At 46.7% G+C, this 17,746-nt stretch overlaps 1 protein-coding gene across 3 annotated transcripts in view; it reads left to right on the top strand.

The window, feature by feature from the left end:
- Positions 1–17,746, top strand: part of CC2D2A (coiled-coil and C2 domain containing 2A) — a 101,171-nt gene that overhangs the window by 20,986 nt on the left and 62,439 nt on the right. For all 3 annotated transcript variants that reach the window (XM_058670291.1, XM_058670290.1, XM_058670292.1), the window contains 7 exons: positions 4,674–4,762; positions 5,090–5,191; positions 8,853–8,954; positions 13,088–13,267; positions 16,309–16,471; positions 16,911–17,047; positions 17,554–17,685. In XM_058670291.1, coding sequence (XP_058526274.1) covers positions 4,674–4,762; positions 5,090–5,191; positions 8,853–8,954; positions 13,088–13,267; positions 16,309–16,471; positions 16,911–17,047; positions 17,554–17,685 — 905 coding nt within the window. The remainder of the gene's footprint in view (positions 1–4,673; positions 4,763–5,089; positions 5,192–8,852; positions 8,955–13,087; positions 13,268–16,308; positions 16,472–16,910; positions 17,048–17,553; positions 17,686–17,746) is intronic.

Raw genomic sequence — 17,746 nt, 5'->3', positions numbered from 1 at the left:
CCTTTTATCCCCAACCCCAACAAATAGTGAGGAAACACTAGACTCCCCTTGTGTCCCTTTTAGTCGTATTTGAAAAAAAAATAATTTCTAACGTATTGTAAATATTGATGTTTTAAAATAAGACTGTTGTATCCTTTTCAACGTTGTCCACAGCGTGTACATGCCATAGGGATGTGCGCACCACCACCTACTGTAGAAATAAGCTCCGCAGCAGCAGTGGGAGATGTCATACCCTTCCCTGTTAGGTGATGGCAGAACTTCCTTCCACTTCCACTTTGGATTTTACATGTTTTATGTTTAAAATATTTTTATTGTTCACCCTATTCATAAGCTGAATCTCTGAGTTGTATTGTAGTTGTCTATAAGTCAGGATTGATGAAAGCAGAGATAATGTGATCTCTGGTAAGTATTTTTTTGATGCTGAAAATTAAAATAAGTAAAACATGTATGAGTGCCTGCTAAATAGGAAGATGAAAAGAGATGGTTTAACAGAAAACTGTTGTGCTAGCCTACTCGGTAGCCTGTATAAATTTGCATAACACCAATTCAAAATCCAGTGCCCCATGTCTGATTTCTGAGTATTTGGAAAATCCCCTGCCCTCCAAGGTATACAAGAAGACCTGTGGAGGTGGTGAAAGTTCCAGAACAAGCGGCCCAGTGAAGAGAACAGGGATTGCTCTGGAGAAAGAAAAGCAGGAAGAAGGTCCTTAGAAACACCATTTTAAAATCTGTAAAAGCATGAAAATAGTAGCAGAATTTCCTTTAAAAAAAAACACATTTATTTAGTCAGATATACAGAGAGGAGAGACAGAGAGGAAGATCTTCTGTCCTCTGATTCACTCCCCAAGTGAGCGCAATGGCCAGAGCTGAGCCAATCCAAAGCAGGAGCCAGGAGCTTCTTCCGGGTCTCTCATGCAGGTGCATTCAGGGTCGCAAGGCTTTGTGCCATCCTTGACTGCTTTCCCAGGACACAAGCAGGGAGCTGGATGGGAAGCAGGGATGCCGGGACAGGAACCTATGCCCGTATGGAATCCCAGCACATGCAAGGTGAGGAGTTTAGCTGATAAGGCTATTGCGCTTAAAGTGATGAATTAGGGCCCGGTGCCGTAGCCTAGCAGCTAAAGTCCTCACCTTGCATGCACCGGGATCCCATATAGGCGCCAATTTATATCCCGGCAGCCCTACTTTCCATCCAGCTCCCTGCTTGTGACCTGGGAAGGCAGTCAAGGACAGCCCAAAGCCTTGGGACTCTTCATCCGTGTGGGAAACCTGGAAGAAGCTCCTGGCTCCTGGCTTCGGATTGGCACAGCACCGGCCACTGTGGTCACTTGGGAAGTGAATCATCGGACGGAGGATCTTCCTCTCTGTCTCTCCTCCTCTCTGTATATCTGACTTTGCAATAAAAATAAATAAATCTTTATAATAATAATAAAGTGATTAATTAAAAGTTTGAAACTCTCTCAGGATTGTTTTTTCAAGTGAAGTAGCTGAATTTCAGTGGAAACAGCAAACACAGAACCTGGTCCTTTGCCCTAATCTCAGTACCCTCCTGTGGTCCTGGGGCCAGCAGTCTCTCTCCTGTAGCAGCTGTGCACCCACAGCCTGGTAACTACTGGGATGGGAAAACAGTATTTAGGGTTTCCCAAAGTCCTCTCCGCCAGGAGTTAGCACTCTGTCCATGTGTTACAGCTCGATCAGGCTCTCTGTCCTGAGGGCTGGTGCGTCTACGAGAATAAATATCCATGCACAGGACACTTAGAGAAAACAGTTGCAGTCACTGCTGAAATGAGTGCTTGGGGCTGACGGTAAGCTGTCCATACACAGCTTTGAAAAGCTCCATGATAGTCCCTGCTTGCTCAGGAAAGATCCGAGAAGCCCTCAAGCCCCCCCATTATTAATGATACTGAAGTGCTGTGCAACCCACATCTGGGAGGAATATTTACAAATCATGTATCTGCTAAGGGTGCAGTATCAGAACATGAAACGACCGATAACCAGAGTTAAAATGGGCAAAAGGCTGGAATAGGCCTTCTCCAAAAAAAGATACGAACTGGCCAAGACAGATATGAAAAGTTACTCAATCTGATTAGTCTTTAGGGGAATAGGAATGAAAACCACAATTGGATACCACTTCATCCCCTGCCAGCCACTGAGATGGCTAATAATAAAAAGCAACAATCACAAGTATTGGCAAAGATGTGGAGAAATTGGAACTTGTGTGTGTTATTGGTAAGAATGTACAAATGATGTAGCTCCTTGGCAAAACATCTGGTAGTTCCTCAAAAAGTTAAACATAGAGCTAACATGGGACCTAAGAATTCAACAACTAGGTCTACTTCCCAACGAATTGAAAACATATGTCACACAAATACTTGTACACAAAGGCTCATAGCAACATAACTCATATTAGCCCAAGAGGAGAAACCACCCGAATATCTATCAACTGGTGAATGGGTAAATAAAAAATGCTGAATTATACATTCTAAAAGTGTGAAGCTTGCCATGAGTCTCAGCAAAGTTCTTAATGAAAAAAATTAGGGGAGGCCTCCGGGTTCGGAGTCACAGCGATGTGGGGACGTGAGAGAGAAGGAACAGAGGAGCTCTTGCAAAGGTTGTCTGTGGGGTCAGAGAAGCTGAAAGTGGTTAAGCAAAAGCCAACAGTGTCCGCCATGTCCCTAATCCTGTAAGGGTTGGGGAGGTTGGGCTGAAGGAAAAAGAGGGTGCAGAGATCTGGAAGCCATTTGCACATCTGGATTGATGTGATCTTGGGGGTAATAGGTTTCCCAACAGATAAGTATATTGCTGAATGGTAATCTCCCACCTCTGATGGAAAAACAAGATTCTATCAAGGATTTTTATGTATTATGTTGTACACTGAATTTATGTGCGTATTTTTATGGAATGTCCTAAAATTCTGCTATTATTCATTAGTTCTTGAATGCTGCCAAGTTGAGTCTTCAATCATTTAAAATTATTTTCATCACCCCCGTTTCACCTTTGATGATGCAGAAATTTTATTCAGGTTGGATTTTTCTCAAGTGTGTGAGAGTCATTTCTGACCCTCTTTATGGGACTGTGAGATTGCACTGTGCCCAAGCCTGGCTGCTCGGGGCTCGTTCCCAGACGGGGACAGCAGGCTCCATCTGCAATCATAAGAATGAGAAGTAGTGGGGGGAGGAATGGACATTAAATTGAGCGATCAGATCTTCTATGAGGTCGTCTTAGCATTTCCGGCTGTTGAAAAACACACTGCCATATTCTTCTAAGACAAAAATAGAGGACTTGAGCTTGTCAGTGACTGGAGTAAAAGGACTGAATTAATGCCACTGGCTTTCCATGTACATCATGTTAATAATCTTAATAATCTTCTCTTTAAACAGCAGCGTCCTGTCACCTAATCCAATGCATGGAAAATTGATTTTGCTTGTAACACCTTGCTGGTTCCTTAAGGAGGGTTTCCATTCTTCATCTAGTTCCACAAAGTGCCAGATAAAAGTCCGCATGATGCTTAGGTGCCTGTTAAGGGGTTGATGTTACCTTCTAGTACACAGAACCAGATTTGGAAAAATTGTAAATGAATTAATTGATTTCTATAAAGTATGTAGATACACATATATGTATGTATTTATATATATAATTGTAAACCCCAAACAACACTTCTCTTCCTCCCTGCCACCTCCTACTTTCTTTTTTTTCTTTTAATTTTTACAATATCATACTTTGAATTTACTTTATCGTCACAGGCCTAGTGTTCCACTAAACAACAAATTCAACAAATAGAATGTCCACTGCTTTGCAGGATTGTATCTAAGGGCTGTAACTAATCATCAGATCTCAGATTGTTAGGTGAGTCCCGAAGGTCTGCTTTCACTAAGCACAATGGTCTGTGATTACATCCATTTTGTTGCTAAAGACAGGATTTCATTCTTTTTTTATGGCTGAGTACTATTGTTTCATTGCCCAGATGATCACAATGACCAGAAGTGACACAGACTAATATCAGGAAACAGGACTCAATCCGGATTTCCCACATGTTCTAGCAAACACACCTTGTGCTGTTTGCCCAGAATCACCAGCAGGGAGCTGCATTGAGAACAGAGCAGCCAGGACACAACTCTACATCTAAAAGGCATGCTGACATTGCAGATGACAGTATAACCTGGTACACCACAGTACCAACCCTTCATCCCTTTCTTTGTGATTTATTTTGTTTATTTATTTGAAAGGCAGAGTAACAGAGAGGGAGGCAGATGTGAAAATCGTTACTCCTCTAAGTGTGCTTTATTATGAGCACTGTTAAACCCTGACACTTCAAACTGATTCACAGTCCATTCCGTTCAAAAGTCTATTTCTCAACATATTGGGAGGTTCTCCCAGTGGTAATTGAACTGGTATGTTTGTGTGCCTCAAGTGGTAAAGTGTTGTCCATTTTATTCTTTGCTAAGTCAGGGTGACAGTCCTTGGAAGGACCAAGGCTTTTGCGCCATCTCGAAGAAGCCAAGTCACGCACTCTGACATCACATGACAGCTGTTGGCATTATCTCATGATTGTTGATGGGAGTTCTAAATTGGCAAACTTCTAAAAGTTACCTCATTTATTTTTATTTAATCTTCCTGTTGGAAGAACATATTTTAAAGTAATTCTGTTGTTTGTGTGTGTGTATTTTTTTAAGGCTTACCTCCAATTCCTTCAGCTTCCAGAACAGGCTTTGCTGAATTTTCCATGAGGGAACGAATGAGGGAGAAATTGCAAGCCGCAAGGGTGAGAGAAGCTTGTGGGTTTTCTGTCCCTTGCCTGTTGTAGCTTTCCAGACTTGCCTAGCCTGCTGTGCGGGCTCCACACTCACACCTTCAAATCCTGATTCATCTGCCTTTCATGTTGTAGATGTTAATGTAGCTCTCTGCATTGGCACAGCTAAAAATTGTGCTTGAGAATGCGTTTTTATTTTTGAAATCATTTCCTCTGCTTTAAAAGAGTTGCACTTGTTATGTTGTTGCTGTGTACCGATTATCTTCTCCTGAGATGGTGGCAGAAGTTTTCATGAGCCTTTGATACTAGGAATCGGTAATGTTCTGTTCAACTCTCTAGTCCAAGGCAGAGAGCACACTGCTGCAGGAGATCTCTACCCCGCGGCCCCGGCGCTTGCACAGTCCCAGGGAGAGAGAATCCGAGACTGAATTTGGCACAGAGGTGAGTGTGGGGCCATCTCTGTTTTGTGATTGAAGACACCGATGCAGGTGTCTTCACCGATGCAGGAAAAAGTTTCTCGAATTGTTTCTCTGTGCACAAAGGAAGTGTTAAATGTTTGCTCAATATACCAATAGCTGTTTATAAGGTGTTACTCTGAGCCAAGTCTTACCACATTTTATTATCACAACACACCTACAGAGCAGGTACCTTTGTGGTCATTCCCATTTGACAGACTAGGAAACGGGCTCTGTGTGGCTGCACAGCCAATCCCAGCTATGTGGAGAGGTGAGGATTTCATCCCAGACTGTCTCGCTGAGTCCAGGTTGCTACACGGCAGGGAAGCAGGAAATTAAAGACAAGAGACGAAAGGGCAGCATGAAACCCGGTGCGGTGCTGGAGGCCTTGATTGTCAAGGGCCCTTGATGAAAAGCTATTGTTGACCAGTGTGGAGGTGATTGGAGGCACTAGGATGGAGGTGCTGGTGGGGAATCTAAGTGTGTGCTTGTCCAGTTACACACACACACAGGAAGGGGCTAGACCTGGAGACACACATTAAGAAAGTATTTCTGGGCCGAGCGCAGCAGCCTAGTGGATAAAGTCCTCGCCTTGCACGCTCTTGGATCCCATATGGGCACCGGTTCCTGTCCCAGCAGCCCCTCTTCCCATCCAGTCCCTGCTTGTGTCCTGGGAAGGCAGTCGGGGACGGCTCAAAACTTTGGGACCCTGCATCCGTGTGGGAGACCCGGAAGAAGTTCCTGGCTCCTGGCTTCGGATTGGCTCAGCTCTGGCCGTTGCGGCCATTTGGGGAGTGAACCATGGGATGGAAGATCTTCCTGTCTGTCTCTGTCTCTCCTGTCTGAGGAGAGGGAGTCAGAGAAAGGTAAGGCAGGGAAGTATCTGAAGGACCGCAGAGGAAGGCAGAGGAAAGTATGGAAAGAAAAACATCAGCTTGAAACAAAAATTTAGGCTGATTTTGCAAGTGTGCAGGACTCAAATCGGGGTCCAGTTGGTTAAATGGTAAGAGATTCTGGTCTTTATTTCTTTGTCTTTTTATTGATAGTCACTTCAATGAATCATGTGGTTACCATTGCCCATGAGCCATGCTGTCTCACCTAAGCCTGCAAGGCCTACAAGTAAAGACATCCCTTGGACAACAGGTGTTCATCTCCCCCTTGTCATCAAGACCTTGGCTTACACGTGTGTGACATCCCAGGCCCTCTGAAATCACTCCTGCAGACCTGTGGCAGATCTTCTGTCATACTCACAATAAAACATCACACACATTGTGTGAACCCCAAACCCAGAGGGACTATCTAGAGAGTGCTATGTTTACTAGGAGAAATAATAACTTCCTATTTTACATTGCATCATTGAATGCATTAATTAACACAACTTCAACTTTCATACCGTTGAGTTGGTAGGTAGCCATGACAGTGCAAGTGAGAAAACAAGGAAAGTGTGGAATTTTATGTAAAGGAGAATGTTATCTATTCTCTTTTTTAAAATATCAATTGGCTTTTTTTATATAAAGATTTATTTTATTTTTTTATTGGAAAGTCAGATATACAGAGAGGAGGAGAGACAGAGAGGAAGATCCTCCATTCAATGATTCACTCCCCAAGTGGCCGCAACGGCCAGAGCTGAGCTGATCCAAAGCCAGGAGCCAGGAAACTCTTCCGGGTCTCCCATGTGGATGCAGGGTCCCAGGGCCTTGGGCCATCCTTGACTGCCTTCCCAGGTCACAAGCAGGGAGCTGGATGGGAAGCGGGGCTGCCAGGATTAGAGTCGGCACCCATATGGGATCCCGGTGCATGCAAGGTGAGAACTTTAGCTGCTAGACTACTGCGCTGGACCCCTATTCTCTATTTTTTTTTTTTTATTTATTTATGTTTATTGGAAAGTCAGGTTTACAGAAGAGAGAAAAAGATCTTCTACTCGCTGATTCACTCCCCAGGTGGCTACAATAGCCGGAGCTGAATCAGTCCAAAGCCAGGAGCTGCTTCTGGGTCTCCCACATGGATTCAGGGTCCCAAAGCCTTGGACTGTCCTCTACTGCTTCCCCAGGCCACAGGCAGGGAACTGAAAGGGAAGTGGACCAGCTGGGCTACAAACCAGCGCCCATATGGGATCCTGGCATATGCAAGGCAAGGACTTTAGCCACTAGGCTATCATACTGAGCCCTATCTATTCTCTTAATATTGAGATAGGTGATGTCCACCCAACATCCTCATTTTTTTCTGCCATTGCTGGGCATCTTAGTGCTCATAGGCAGAATTCTAGGTGCCATCTTTACATGGTTGTTGCCAGGAACAGTGGAGATACTATTCTGATACATATGCAAAACTTGAAGTACCAGGGCTATCGCTTGCCAGGGCAACCTTCGATCACTGAGGGGCAAGCCTTTGGTTCATGCCACTCTCCCCTCACCTACCCCCCCATACACATGTGTTTCCCCATCTTCCATGTCAGGTGGACAGCTCGGAGAGGCAGTCCTCATGTCTCTCAAAGGATTCCTAGTGGATTAAATTCTCTCACTTAGTGGATTAAATTCAATAGAATCCTCTCAAATTGAATAGGATATCCGATTCAATTCTCTTCAATCCCTAACTCCTATTCTTTGGTAACACTTGTCAAAATCAACCACAAACACAAAAACACTTTTGTCTCCAGCTTTTGAAAGACTGAAAACATGTAAGGCCATCTTATGTGTATGCGTGCAAACTAAGGAGACAAAAGACAGACATTTAAGAAAAAACCTAAACCTGGGGCTCGGCAGCGTGGCCTAGTGGCTGAGGTCCTCGCCTTGATCCCATATGGCTGCTGGTTCTAATCCCGGCAGCTCCACTTCCTCTCTATCTCTCCTCCTCTTAGTATATTTGACTTTGTAATGAAAATAAAATAAAATCTTTAAAAAAAAAAAAAAAGAAAAAACCTAAACCATCGATGAGCCTGTGCGTCCTGTTATTTCATGTGCACGGCCTTATTTGATGCTCAAATCAAGTTGAGTTTCCAGAGACCCTGGTTTCAGGTACTAAGCTTTGTTCAGCACTGCCTGATAAACCCAAGACCATAGGATTCCAGCAGGGAATTATCTGAAGCGAGGTTGAGAAAGGCATTGCCTGGCAGAACAGGTGGCAGCCCTTAGGATGCCTGTGTTCACGGGCCTCACTGAAGGCATACCAGGTGACCGCTGATAACCGGAAATTACACCATGCTGTCAAACAGCCCTGGATCCACACAGTGGCAGCCGATGGAGTGTCCAGGCTCATTTTGAGTATCTACTACTGGGAAGGCTTTAACTTGCTCAGAAGCAAGGTTGGCTTCATGCCTAGTGGAAAAAGGGAAATAGCTAGCTAACGTCTCCAAGGGATAGATGAGAAGGACAGATGGAACAGAATTAATTCTCATAGGAGAAAGGGAACATCTACAAGAGACAGATCACATCAAGCAAGTGTAGACAGAAGGCCCAGAGATAGAGTCGGCAACCTTAACCTTCAAGTATACTTGAAATGTGTTAGTATTTCACTTTTTAGGAAAGAAGAGCTGCATCCTCAGCCAGAAGATGAAGCAGGGGTCGGGGCGGAGAGTCTCTCCCCTTGTTTGAGAAGATAGTTAGTTTCTTGATCTAAACTGTTTGCCTGTCATGTTCCTACTCGTACAGCTGGGTAAAGAAGAACGAAGGAGTCAGCAAGAAGATAATTCCCATCATTATTCAAGAGTCAAGTTCCGTGATTCTGTGCGAAAAATCAAGTCTAAACCTCAGGTGAGAAACTTTTAAAATCATGGTTGTCTGTATGTGTTTTTCAAAAATTTCCAGTAAGAGATAACCATATGGGGTTTGGGGGCAAGTGCCGCTCCTCACAGTGTGGCGGCTGTGGGGGGTGCCCCTGTCGGATCGGACCCAGTGCTGGGGGCTCACGCCAAAGACACTGCCGCAAGGCAGTGAACGAGTCCTCGGCCTCCCCCAGGACCCAAGAGAGCTCTTTCCTCAGGGTAAGTGCGCCATGAGGGAACTTGGGAACTGGGTTAAAATTCCTAGCTCTGCCCAGCTGCTAATATCTTGCGGCTAGGTGAGTTTGGGAGGGGTTCGGGCCTTGGGTTTGGGGGCAAGTGCCGCTCCTCACAGTGTGGCGGCTGTGGGGGGTGCCCCTGTCGGATCGGACCCAGTGCTGGGGGCTCACGCCAAAGACACTGCCGCAAGGCAGTGAACGAGTCCTCGGCCTCCCCCAGGACCCAAGAGAGCTCTTTCCTCAGGGTAAGTGCGCCATGAGGGAACTTGGGAACTGGGTTAAAATTCCTAGCTCTGCCCAGCTGCTAATATCTTGCGGCTAGGTGAGTTTGGGAGGGGTTCGGGCCTTGGGTTTGGGGGCAAGTGCCGCTCCTCACAGTGTGGCGGCTGTGGGGGGTGCCCCTGCCGGGTCGGACCCAATGCTGGGGGCTCACGCCAAAGACACTGCTGCAAGGCAGTGAACGAGTCCTCAGCCTCACCCAGGGCGGCAAGTGTACCATGTGGTGCCAAGTTTTGCCTGCTGGCCGCCCTGCTGCCTGCTCTGGGGTTTTTTAAAATATGTTTGCTGCCCGGGAGCACCCATGACTAAGTCCAATTTTAGTGTAGGTGAGTAGTGAATCTTGGGTGATTCCCAGTGACAGGGTCATGGAAGGTTTAGGCATGCGTGGGGACTGAGACCTGGTGGTTTGGAGGGAAGTACCCAGGAGACAATTACAGTTAGTCAGATACACCAACCCAATTTAGAATACAGAAATGGCCTGTTTGCCTAGAACATCACTGATCGTCACACACCAGCCCACACCAATACTATGGATGGGGGCCTCTTTGGCAGTGATGGGTACCATTACCCAACAGTTTGGTGGAGTGGTGGAGTGGTCACATTTTGCAGGGTCAAGACTGTATCCAGCACGTGAGAGAACTTGGTCTGGGGGTAGACTCTATGGGATTGTGTGGGCTCAACCCTGTGGACATATAAGTTCCCCTAGTTGGACACCCTAACAGGGTTGAGGTTCCCACCAAGGGGCCCATGTGCTGGAATGGGGGCTGTGTTCTATCTAGGAAATAGTTGCAGTCATCTGAGGCACTAATGTGGGCTGGGATTGGATGCACCAGGCCAGTTCAGACCCCAACACCATCTGGTGTCATGGAGGACCAGGGTAGATGTGGGACTGACTAGGCTGGGTCTCAACCCCCTACTCAGCCATGTGTGAGCTGTATGTGGGTATGGACGAGCTATGGCTGGGCTGAAACATCCAACAACAAGAACCAGAATGGGGTGAAAGCCAGCCAGGAAAAGCCACTGTTCCTGCTAGGACAGGAGGTGAACTGAGTAGGGTTGGCTCAAGGACCCCCTGGCATGCGCAAAATCTGGCATTGGGAGGGGTTCTGATGGAGGAGCCTGGGCAACTCCTCTGGCAGGACACAGTCCCTGCAGGTAAGCGCAAGAAGCATGATAGGAAACAGCCCAGAATAGGCCATGGAAAGTTTCTCACTGGCACACATTCGGCATGGGTCAGGGGCAGACCAGGCTGAATCAGTTCATGTCATCCACTGGCAAATCCAAACACCAGAACAGAGTGTGGGTTGAGCCGGGTTTGGCTGCGACACAACCAGTACACATTATGGAATGCCAGGGTGAGGTTGCCTGTACTGGATTTGACTGCAGCACCCAACCAGCACACGTGAGATCCAGGAAGGGAGGGACAGAGCTGGCAGGGGGATTAAAGGGCTGGTCTCCTCGCCGGACAGCTACTCCCACTGGAGAGCGTGGGCTGGGATAGAGACAGACCAGACTAAGCAGGGCTACAACACCTGTGCACTGCATGTGGACTAGATCAGAGAAAAGCCAGGCTGGGCTGATTATTCCTGTGGGTGCAAGCATAAATTAGAGCGGGTGAGGGATGTTTGGGCTTGGCCGCAGCATCAGCTGGCAGAAGCTGGCACTGGGGACTAATTCTGTCAAGTCAAATCACAGAACCACCTAAAGAGTGCATAAACCGGGACTGAGAGAGACCTGGGAGGGAAAAAGTGGGTTCCCCCTTCCTGGGTCACTAGTCCCGCGGGAGGGCATGAAAACTAGGACGGGGGCTGGGATGGCTAGATAGAGAGGTACTCAACAACATCCGTAAGGGCTGGATGGTTGAGTTGGTTAGATGGAACTAAGCTTTAATACCCATTGACAAGTACAAGAGCCAAATGAGATGAGGGACAGACTGGTCTACTGCTACACATACTGGCAACCAGGGTAGGGGGTGGGCCTGATGGGGGTTATTGTGGGTCACCCCGACTAGGCTGCTTGATGTAAGGGCCGAGTATGTGCTGGCCGAGTATGTGCTGGGCAGAACCAGACTGGACTGCAACACCCATTGGTTCCAGTGCAACTTGGGACTGAAAACAGAACCAACCCAGCAATTGAAACCACCAGCTGATCGGGGTGATGGACTGGGCCAGGCCCTGTACTTGCTAGAACATACAAGAATCTTGTCTGGAAATACAAAGTTTCTTTGGAGATCTCCCCAGTCGAACTGCTGGACTCAGAACTCTAACCAAGAAAAGACAGAAGACAGAACAGGTCAATCATTCATCTCAGCTATATGTTGGCAGCGAAATATGGGGCAAACGGAGACTTTATGATGGACCATATCAATCAGTGGACGACCTCATCGAGCGAAACTGGCAGCAATTCATAACTGGAGAACTATTAAAACCACTTGAGCAAATATCTCAGAGCATGCCCCACATCCGGGACTCGGGGTGGGCGGGAAACCGGGTGGGGCTTCTCCCTCAATATCCCCGTTTACCTCAGATACATGATGGAAACAATATGGACATAATAGTATTACCCACTTCCCTATACCCCCTGAACCTTTTTTTTTGTAACCGTAATTAACTATGTAAAGATTGTCAACAACAATACAATAACATAAAATAAAATAAAGAGATAACCATATATACTGACTCCTATTGCCATGAAATATGCAAAACGTGAAAATTGATTCTTACTTTCAGAATCTTGGAATCTCTGAGAGATTAGAATATGTCTCTGACCTGATTTGGAGATGCGGGAGAGGGGTGCACAGCAGGGCAAGAAGTCTCAGTGACTTGGCCAATGGGTCAGCCAGGTGACTGCACCAACTCATCACAGAAGAAAAGAGGGTACTAACTCAAGAACAATGAAAACAAAGTCATTTTAAAAACAATGAGTAGGGCCCGGCAGTGTGGCCTAGCAGCTGAAGTCCTCGCCTTGAACGCATCGGGATCCCATATGGGCGCTGGTTCTAATCCTGGCGGCCCTGCTTCCCATCCAGCTCCCTGCTTGTGGCCTGGGAAAGCAGTCGAGGACGGCCCAAAGCTTTGGGACCCTGCACCCGCGTGGGAGACCCAGAAGAGGTCCCCGGCTTCGGATCGACGCAGCACCGGCCATTGTGGTCACTTGGGGAGTGAATCATCGGACAGAAGATCTTCCTCTCTGTCTCTCCTCCTCTCTGTATATCTAACTTTGTAATAAAAACAAATAAATCTTTAAAAAATGGGTAAATCTTATATTTCTTAAAGTTAAAAAAAAAAACCCTCAACATTGACCTACAAAACAGTGAATCCACTTGGTGGCATCGCAGTCATCTTTGCTAAAACTGTCACTGCTATAAGGAATGCGTGTATGTGCTTACTCAGGTGGACATAATTGTTCTTTCAAAACAACTGATTAGAAGTTGGTTATTAAAGGAGGCCTCCAACTGTGTGGCACTCATTGAAGTTCCTTGTGGTCACCTAGCTGCAGCCGACGGGATGCTGAGGCGGCGTGGCCGGCAGCGCCACGGGCTGTCGATGCTTGTGCAGAGCTCGTGTTGTTCCCATCAACTGACACTGCCCTTGTGCCTCCTCCTCAGGTCCCACCTGGTTTCCCTTCTGCGGAGGAAGCATACCACTTCTTCACCTTCAACTTCGACCCGGAACCAGAAGAACCAGAGGAAAACCCACAACTGAAAAGCAGAGATGGGAGTAATCGAGAGGGAGCGGCAGGAGAGGGAGGGCCACCTGAGCAACAAGGCGACGAAGCGGTGGTTAACGTGAGCCCGGGGCGGGGGCGAGGGCGAGGGGGCGAGGGGGCGAGGACTGGGGGAAATGATGGTGCTGCGCTGCTGGAGAGGGAGGAGGGAGCGGAGGACGCTCCCGCTGCCAGGGCCTTCCCGGCCGGGCAGCATTACCTTCACATCACTTTGTGTTGTCTCGAGTGCAAAGGCCTGGATTAAATTTTCCCCTCACACCCCTGTGGGGAAAAAAAGTAGAATAACATGACTTCTAAGATTTTTCTTGCTAGATTCCATGCAATGATTAGCATTCACCTTTCAAGGCAAGAAGTTACTTCAACAGAGCCAACGAAGCCTCTCTCTCAGATTCTATAATTATAGGTAGCATCTGTGATAGTAAAGGAAAATACACGATACATTAAAAAAATCTGCAATGGGGCCTAGAGCCATGGCCTAGCAGCTAAAACCCTCGTCTTGCACTCATCTTGATCCCATATGGGCGCTGGTTCTAATCCCAGCAGCCTTGCTTTCCATCCAGCTCTCTGCTTGTGCCCTGGAAAAGCAATCAAGGATGGCCCAAAGCCTTGGGACCCTGCTCCCATGTGGGAGACGTGGAAGAAGCTCCTGGCTCCTGGCTTCGGGTCAGCGCAGCTCTGGCCATTGCAGCCGCTTGGGGAGTGAATCATCAGACAGAAGATCATCCTCTCTGTCTCTCCTCTCTGTAAATCTGACTTTCCAATAAAAATAAAATGGTTTTAAAAAAATAAAATAAGCAATGGTTTTACAGAGACATTTCCCTAGAGAAAATATAAATAAAAATGTCCAATAAGCACAGGATAAGATACTTATGTCATAAATTACTAGGGAAATGAAAATAAAAGCCACAATGCTACTTCATGTCCTAATGTTAAAAACAACAGCAAGTGTTGAGGAAGATGTAGAGAAATTGTATTTCTGTACATTGCTGGTGGACATATAAAATGCCCCGAGCTGCTGTGAGAGAGAGTTGGGTGGTTCACGCCTGCCCTGTGGCCCAGCAGCACTCGCCTGGGTACCTAACTAAAGGAACTGAGAAGAGAGCTGTGCGCCAGGGTTCATAGTGCTACCCACTGTGCCCAGCGGCAGAAACAACCTGAGAGTTTGGCAGATGAATGAATCAACAAACTGTGATGTCTCTGTTCAGTCCCACAAAGACAGGGGTTGTGACAGACTGCAGTGCATGGAGGTGTACTTGGAGGGCATTATGCTGAATGAAATAAGCCAATCACAGGATAGTTAGTCTGTGATTTCACTTCTGTAAGGGAAGCAAGAGTAGTCAAAATCAGGGAGACAGGGAGAGTGTCTGATGAATGAGATAGGATGTCACTTGCAGAAGAACACTGAGTTGGATAGTGCCAGATGCAGCACAGTAATTAATGTCTTTTTAATATCATTGAACTATGCACTTAAGCATGATTACCGTGACAAATTTTGTGCATATTCTGTCACTTGAAAGAAAACAGGAAGACATACCAGAACCTTCCAGAATTTGTACAGTTAGCATATTTCTTTTTTGTAAAGAATTTTTTTATTTATTGATATTTGAAAGGCAGATTTATGGAGACAAGGAAATACAGAGAGAAAGATCTTCCATCCACTGATTCTCTCCCCAAGTGGCTGCAATGCCTGGAGTTGAGCCCGTTCAAAGCCCAGGAGCCAGGAGCTTCCTTGGGGTCTCCCACATGGGTGCAGGAGCCCAATGATTTGGGTCGTCCTCTACTGCTTTCCCAGGCCATAAACAGGGAGCTGGATTGGAAGTGGAGCAGTCAGGACATGAACCAGTGCTTGTATGGGATTCCAGAGCTTGCAAGGGGAGGATTAACCTGTTGAGACATCACATCCTGTTGGCATATTTCTATACTTAGTTTATAATCTTCTTCTGCCATAAAATTGTCACTTCTCCAGAAAAATGAAATTTCTGAAACTGTTTTAAGTCATGCACACTGAGGCCACTTCCCTTTCCCCAGTCCAGGCTGTGGTGTGCCCACTTTCTAAATGATTCCACAATCAAGGTGGATCTAGTGTTTCGGACCAAGTCTTGGGCTCCCCAGAAGTCTTGCCTTCCCTTTTCTGTGTTATGAACAGCTTTTCACCGTCCGTCTGGCGGCTCACAAGGAAGAAGGCACATGACTGCAAACCTCGGCAGTCTTTCCTCTTCACTGCTCCGATGTTTGGGGGGCATCCTCTGTGTTCAATCTCCTCCATTGGCCTGTGTGTTCACGGAGGAAGTGGCAGTCAGGCAGCGGGGCCATTGCCATGGTCTGCAATCCCAGGCAAGTTTGCAGGATTTTCAAAGATGTGCATCATCAGAGGACAGTAGCTGTAAATCCTTAAGGGGGAAAAGAAAGGAAAGCAGAAAGAGAGAGACAAAAAGAAGCAGACAGAGGAGGAGGAGGGAGGATGTTTAAAAGTACTCACAAGTAGCATACTTGAGCTGACGCCTGTGATTCCAAACTGTGGAGTTAGAGTGTGAACCTGCTGGAAAGTTCTAAGAGATAAGCTCAGTTAATATCCACATCAGACAGTTGGGAATACTGAGGATCAGTAGGTTAACTAATTTCCAGCCAGGTCACCAGGCTGGATGAGACGGAGCAAGAATTCACAGCCAGGAGCCTGAGCGGTGCAGCCTGTGTTCCTGGCCACGCAGTGCTCCTGCCGCCACGTGGAACCTGGGGGAACTTAGACCTACATGACATATAAAACCCAAGTTCTTTCAATTAGTGGGGGGAAAACCCTTCATCAAGGGATAGCAGACTTACTGGGATTTCAGTCACTTTGCTCACCACATCTCTTCTGGTTCAGCCCTCCCTGATTTCAGCGTCTCCCAGGAATGCGGCACAGGAAAAAAAATATAAACAACCTGAGCTCTCTTACTAAGTAGAAAAGTGTGTACAGTTGTGTGCTTTCTCTATATTTATTAAAAACAGAGCATTGGACTTCATTGTAGGATAAATCAGCTTTGAAGAGGTAATAGGATTAATTATTTCCCATGATAAACGGAGACTCTCACATGATTGCTTTCTTCCTGTGACCTTGAACAGGATGAGGAAGAGCCGTGGGATGGAGAGGAGGCCCACGACTTCCTGCTGGGCCTGGAGCACCCGGCTGCTGATTTGGTGGCCGTCAGAGCTGCAGAGTGTGAGAGCGCCCAGCACAGGCTGCAGAGGGAGAAAGAGGCTCTCTTCATGCCCAGTCGGACAGCGGGTACCTTTCATTTCATTTTCTTGCCCAGGGTGAACGCCTGTGCTCCCCTGCCAATGACGTGAGGCTGCTAAGGATGCCCCATTTTCAACACTGGCTCCAGTTTGTGATCTGAAGTAATAATCAGGGAAAATGTTCAGACCAAAGATCTAGAACACGGAAAAATAGTCATGCAACAAACACTGACAGACTAGGAAAAGGAATAGTAGGTGCTGTAGAAGTGGCCTGATCTGGAGTCTGAGAGTGTGGAAGGCTCACAGATCCACGGCGGCCTTTTTTCGCTGGCGAACATGGCCTCACTGCCTTTTATTGAAATTAATCTAAGAAAAAAAATGATGCAGCCTCCAAGAAAAGTGAAGAATAACCTTAGGCAATTATTTTAACTTGCCAGTCTGTAGTTAGGATAGTCATGTTGGCACTTACTTGCTTCTGAACCTTCTAGTGCCGACCTATAAGAAACTCCCCGAGAATGTGCAGCCCAGATTCCTGGAGGACGAAGGGCTCTACATCGGGGCCAGACCGCAGGTGGCCCGCACCACGGAGAACATCATGGAGAACAGACTGCTGGTGCAGGAGCTGGTGAGAGCTGTGGTTTCCCTACCGCACTCTAGAACACAAGACCAATTGAACTCTGTTCCTGCCCCTTCTCTAATCCCTCCCATCCGCCCCGTCCCCGCCATTCCATGGTCTCCTATGAAATCGATGTTTTCAGCGTCCGTAACTGAGTGACAACAATGCGATACCTGTCTTTCACAGAACGTCTTAGTTCTCCATACATAGAATATTCACAACTTGAAGTTTCTCTTTTGTGGCTTTTTTCTTAAACCTTACACAATAGATGTGTTCTTAAGCATTCACTTTAGCTTTTTCTTAAAATTTCCTGGGGCGGAGGTGCAGTGGGCATCAGGAATTGTATGTTAAAGTGATTGTGGGGCATGGTAAGGAAAACTTCATTTCTAAAGGAAACAGAGACTTTTTTACATCTAATGTGGATGCAGCATTTTCCTACAAATGTCATTTCCTCTGTAAAGCCATCTTCTGTTCAATTAAGACTAGTTATCTCCTTCTTTCTGCTTGGTCCACAGGAAAGAGGATGGTTTGGGGATGATGGCAGAATCCTAGCATTGCCAAACCCCATCAAGCCATTTCCTTCAAGGCCACCAGTGTTACCACCGGGACAGGACACAACAGCAGAACTGGAAACACTGTATAAGAAGGTAGCCATTCTTCTCGCTCCATCCCTAATATGTGAAAATGAAAGGACTTTTTGCATTGCAT

Source organism: Ochotona princeps, chromosome 11 (genome assembly GCF_030435755.1).
Source record: "Ochotona princeps isolate mOchPri1 chromosome 11, mOchPri1.hap1, whole genome shotgun sequence".
NCBI lineage: Eukaryota > Metazoa > Chordata > Mammalia > Lagomorpha > Ochotonidae > Ochotona > Ochotona princeps.
Note: the sequence above shows the minus strand (reverse complement) of the source record. Positions and strands in the feature narration are given on the sequence as shown.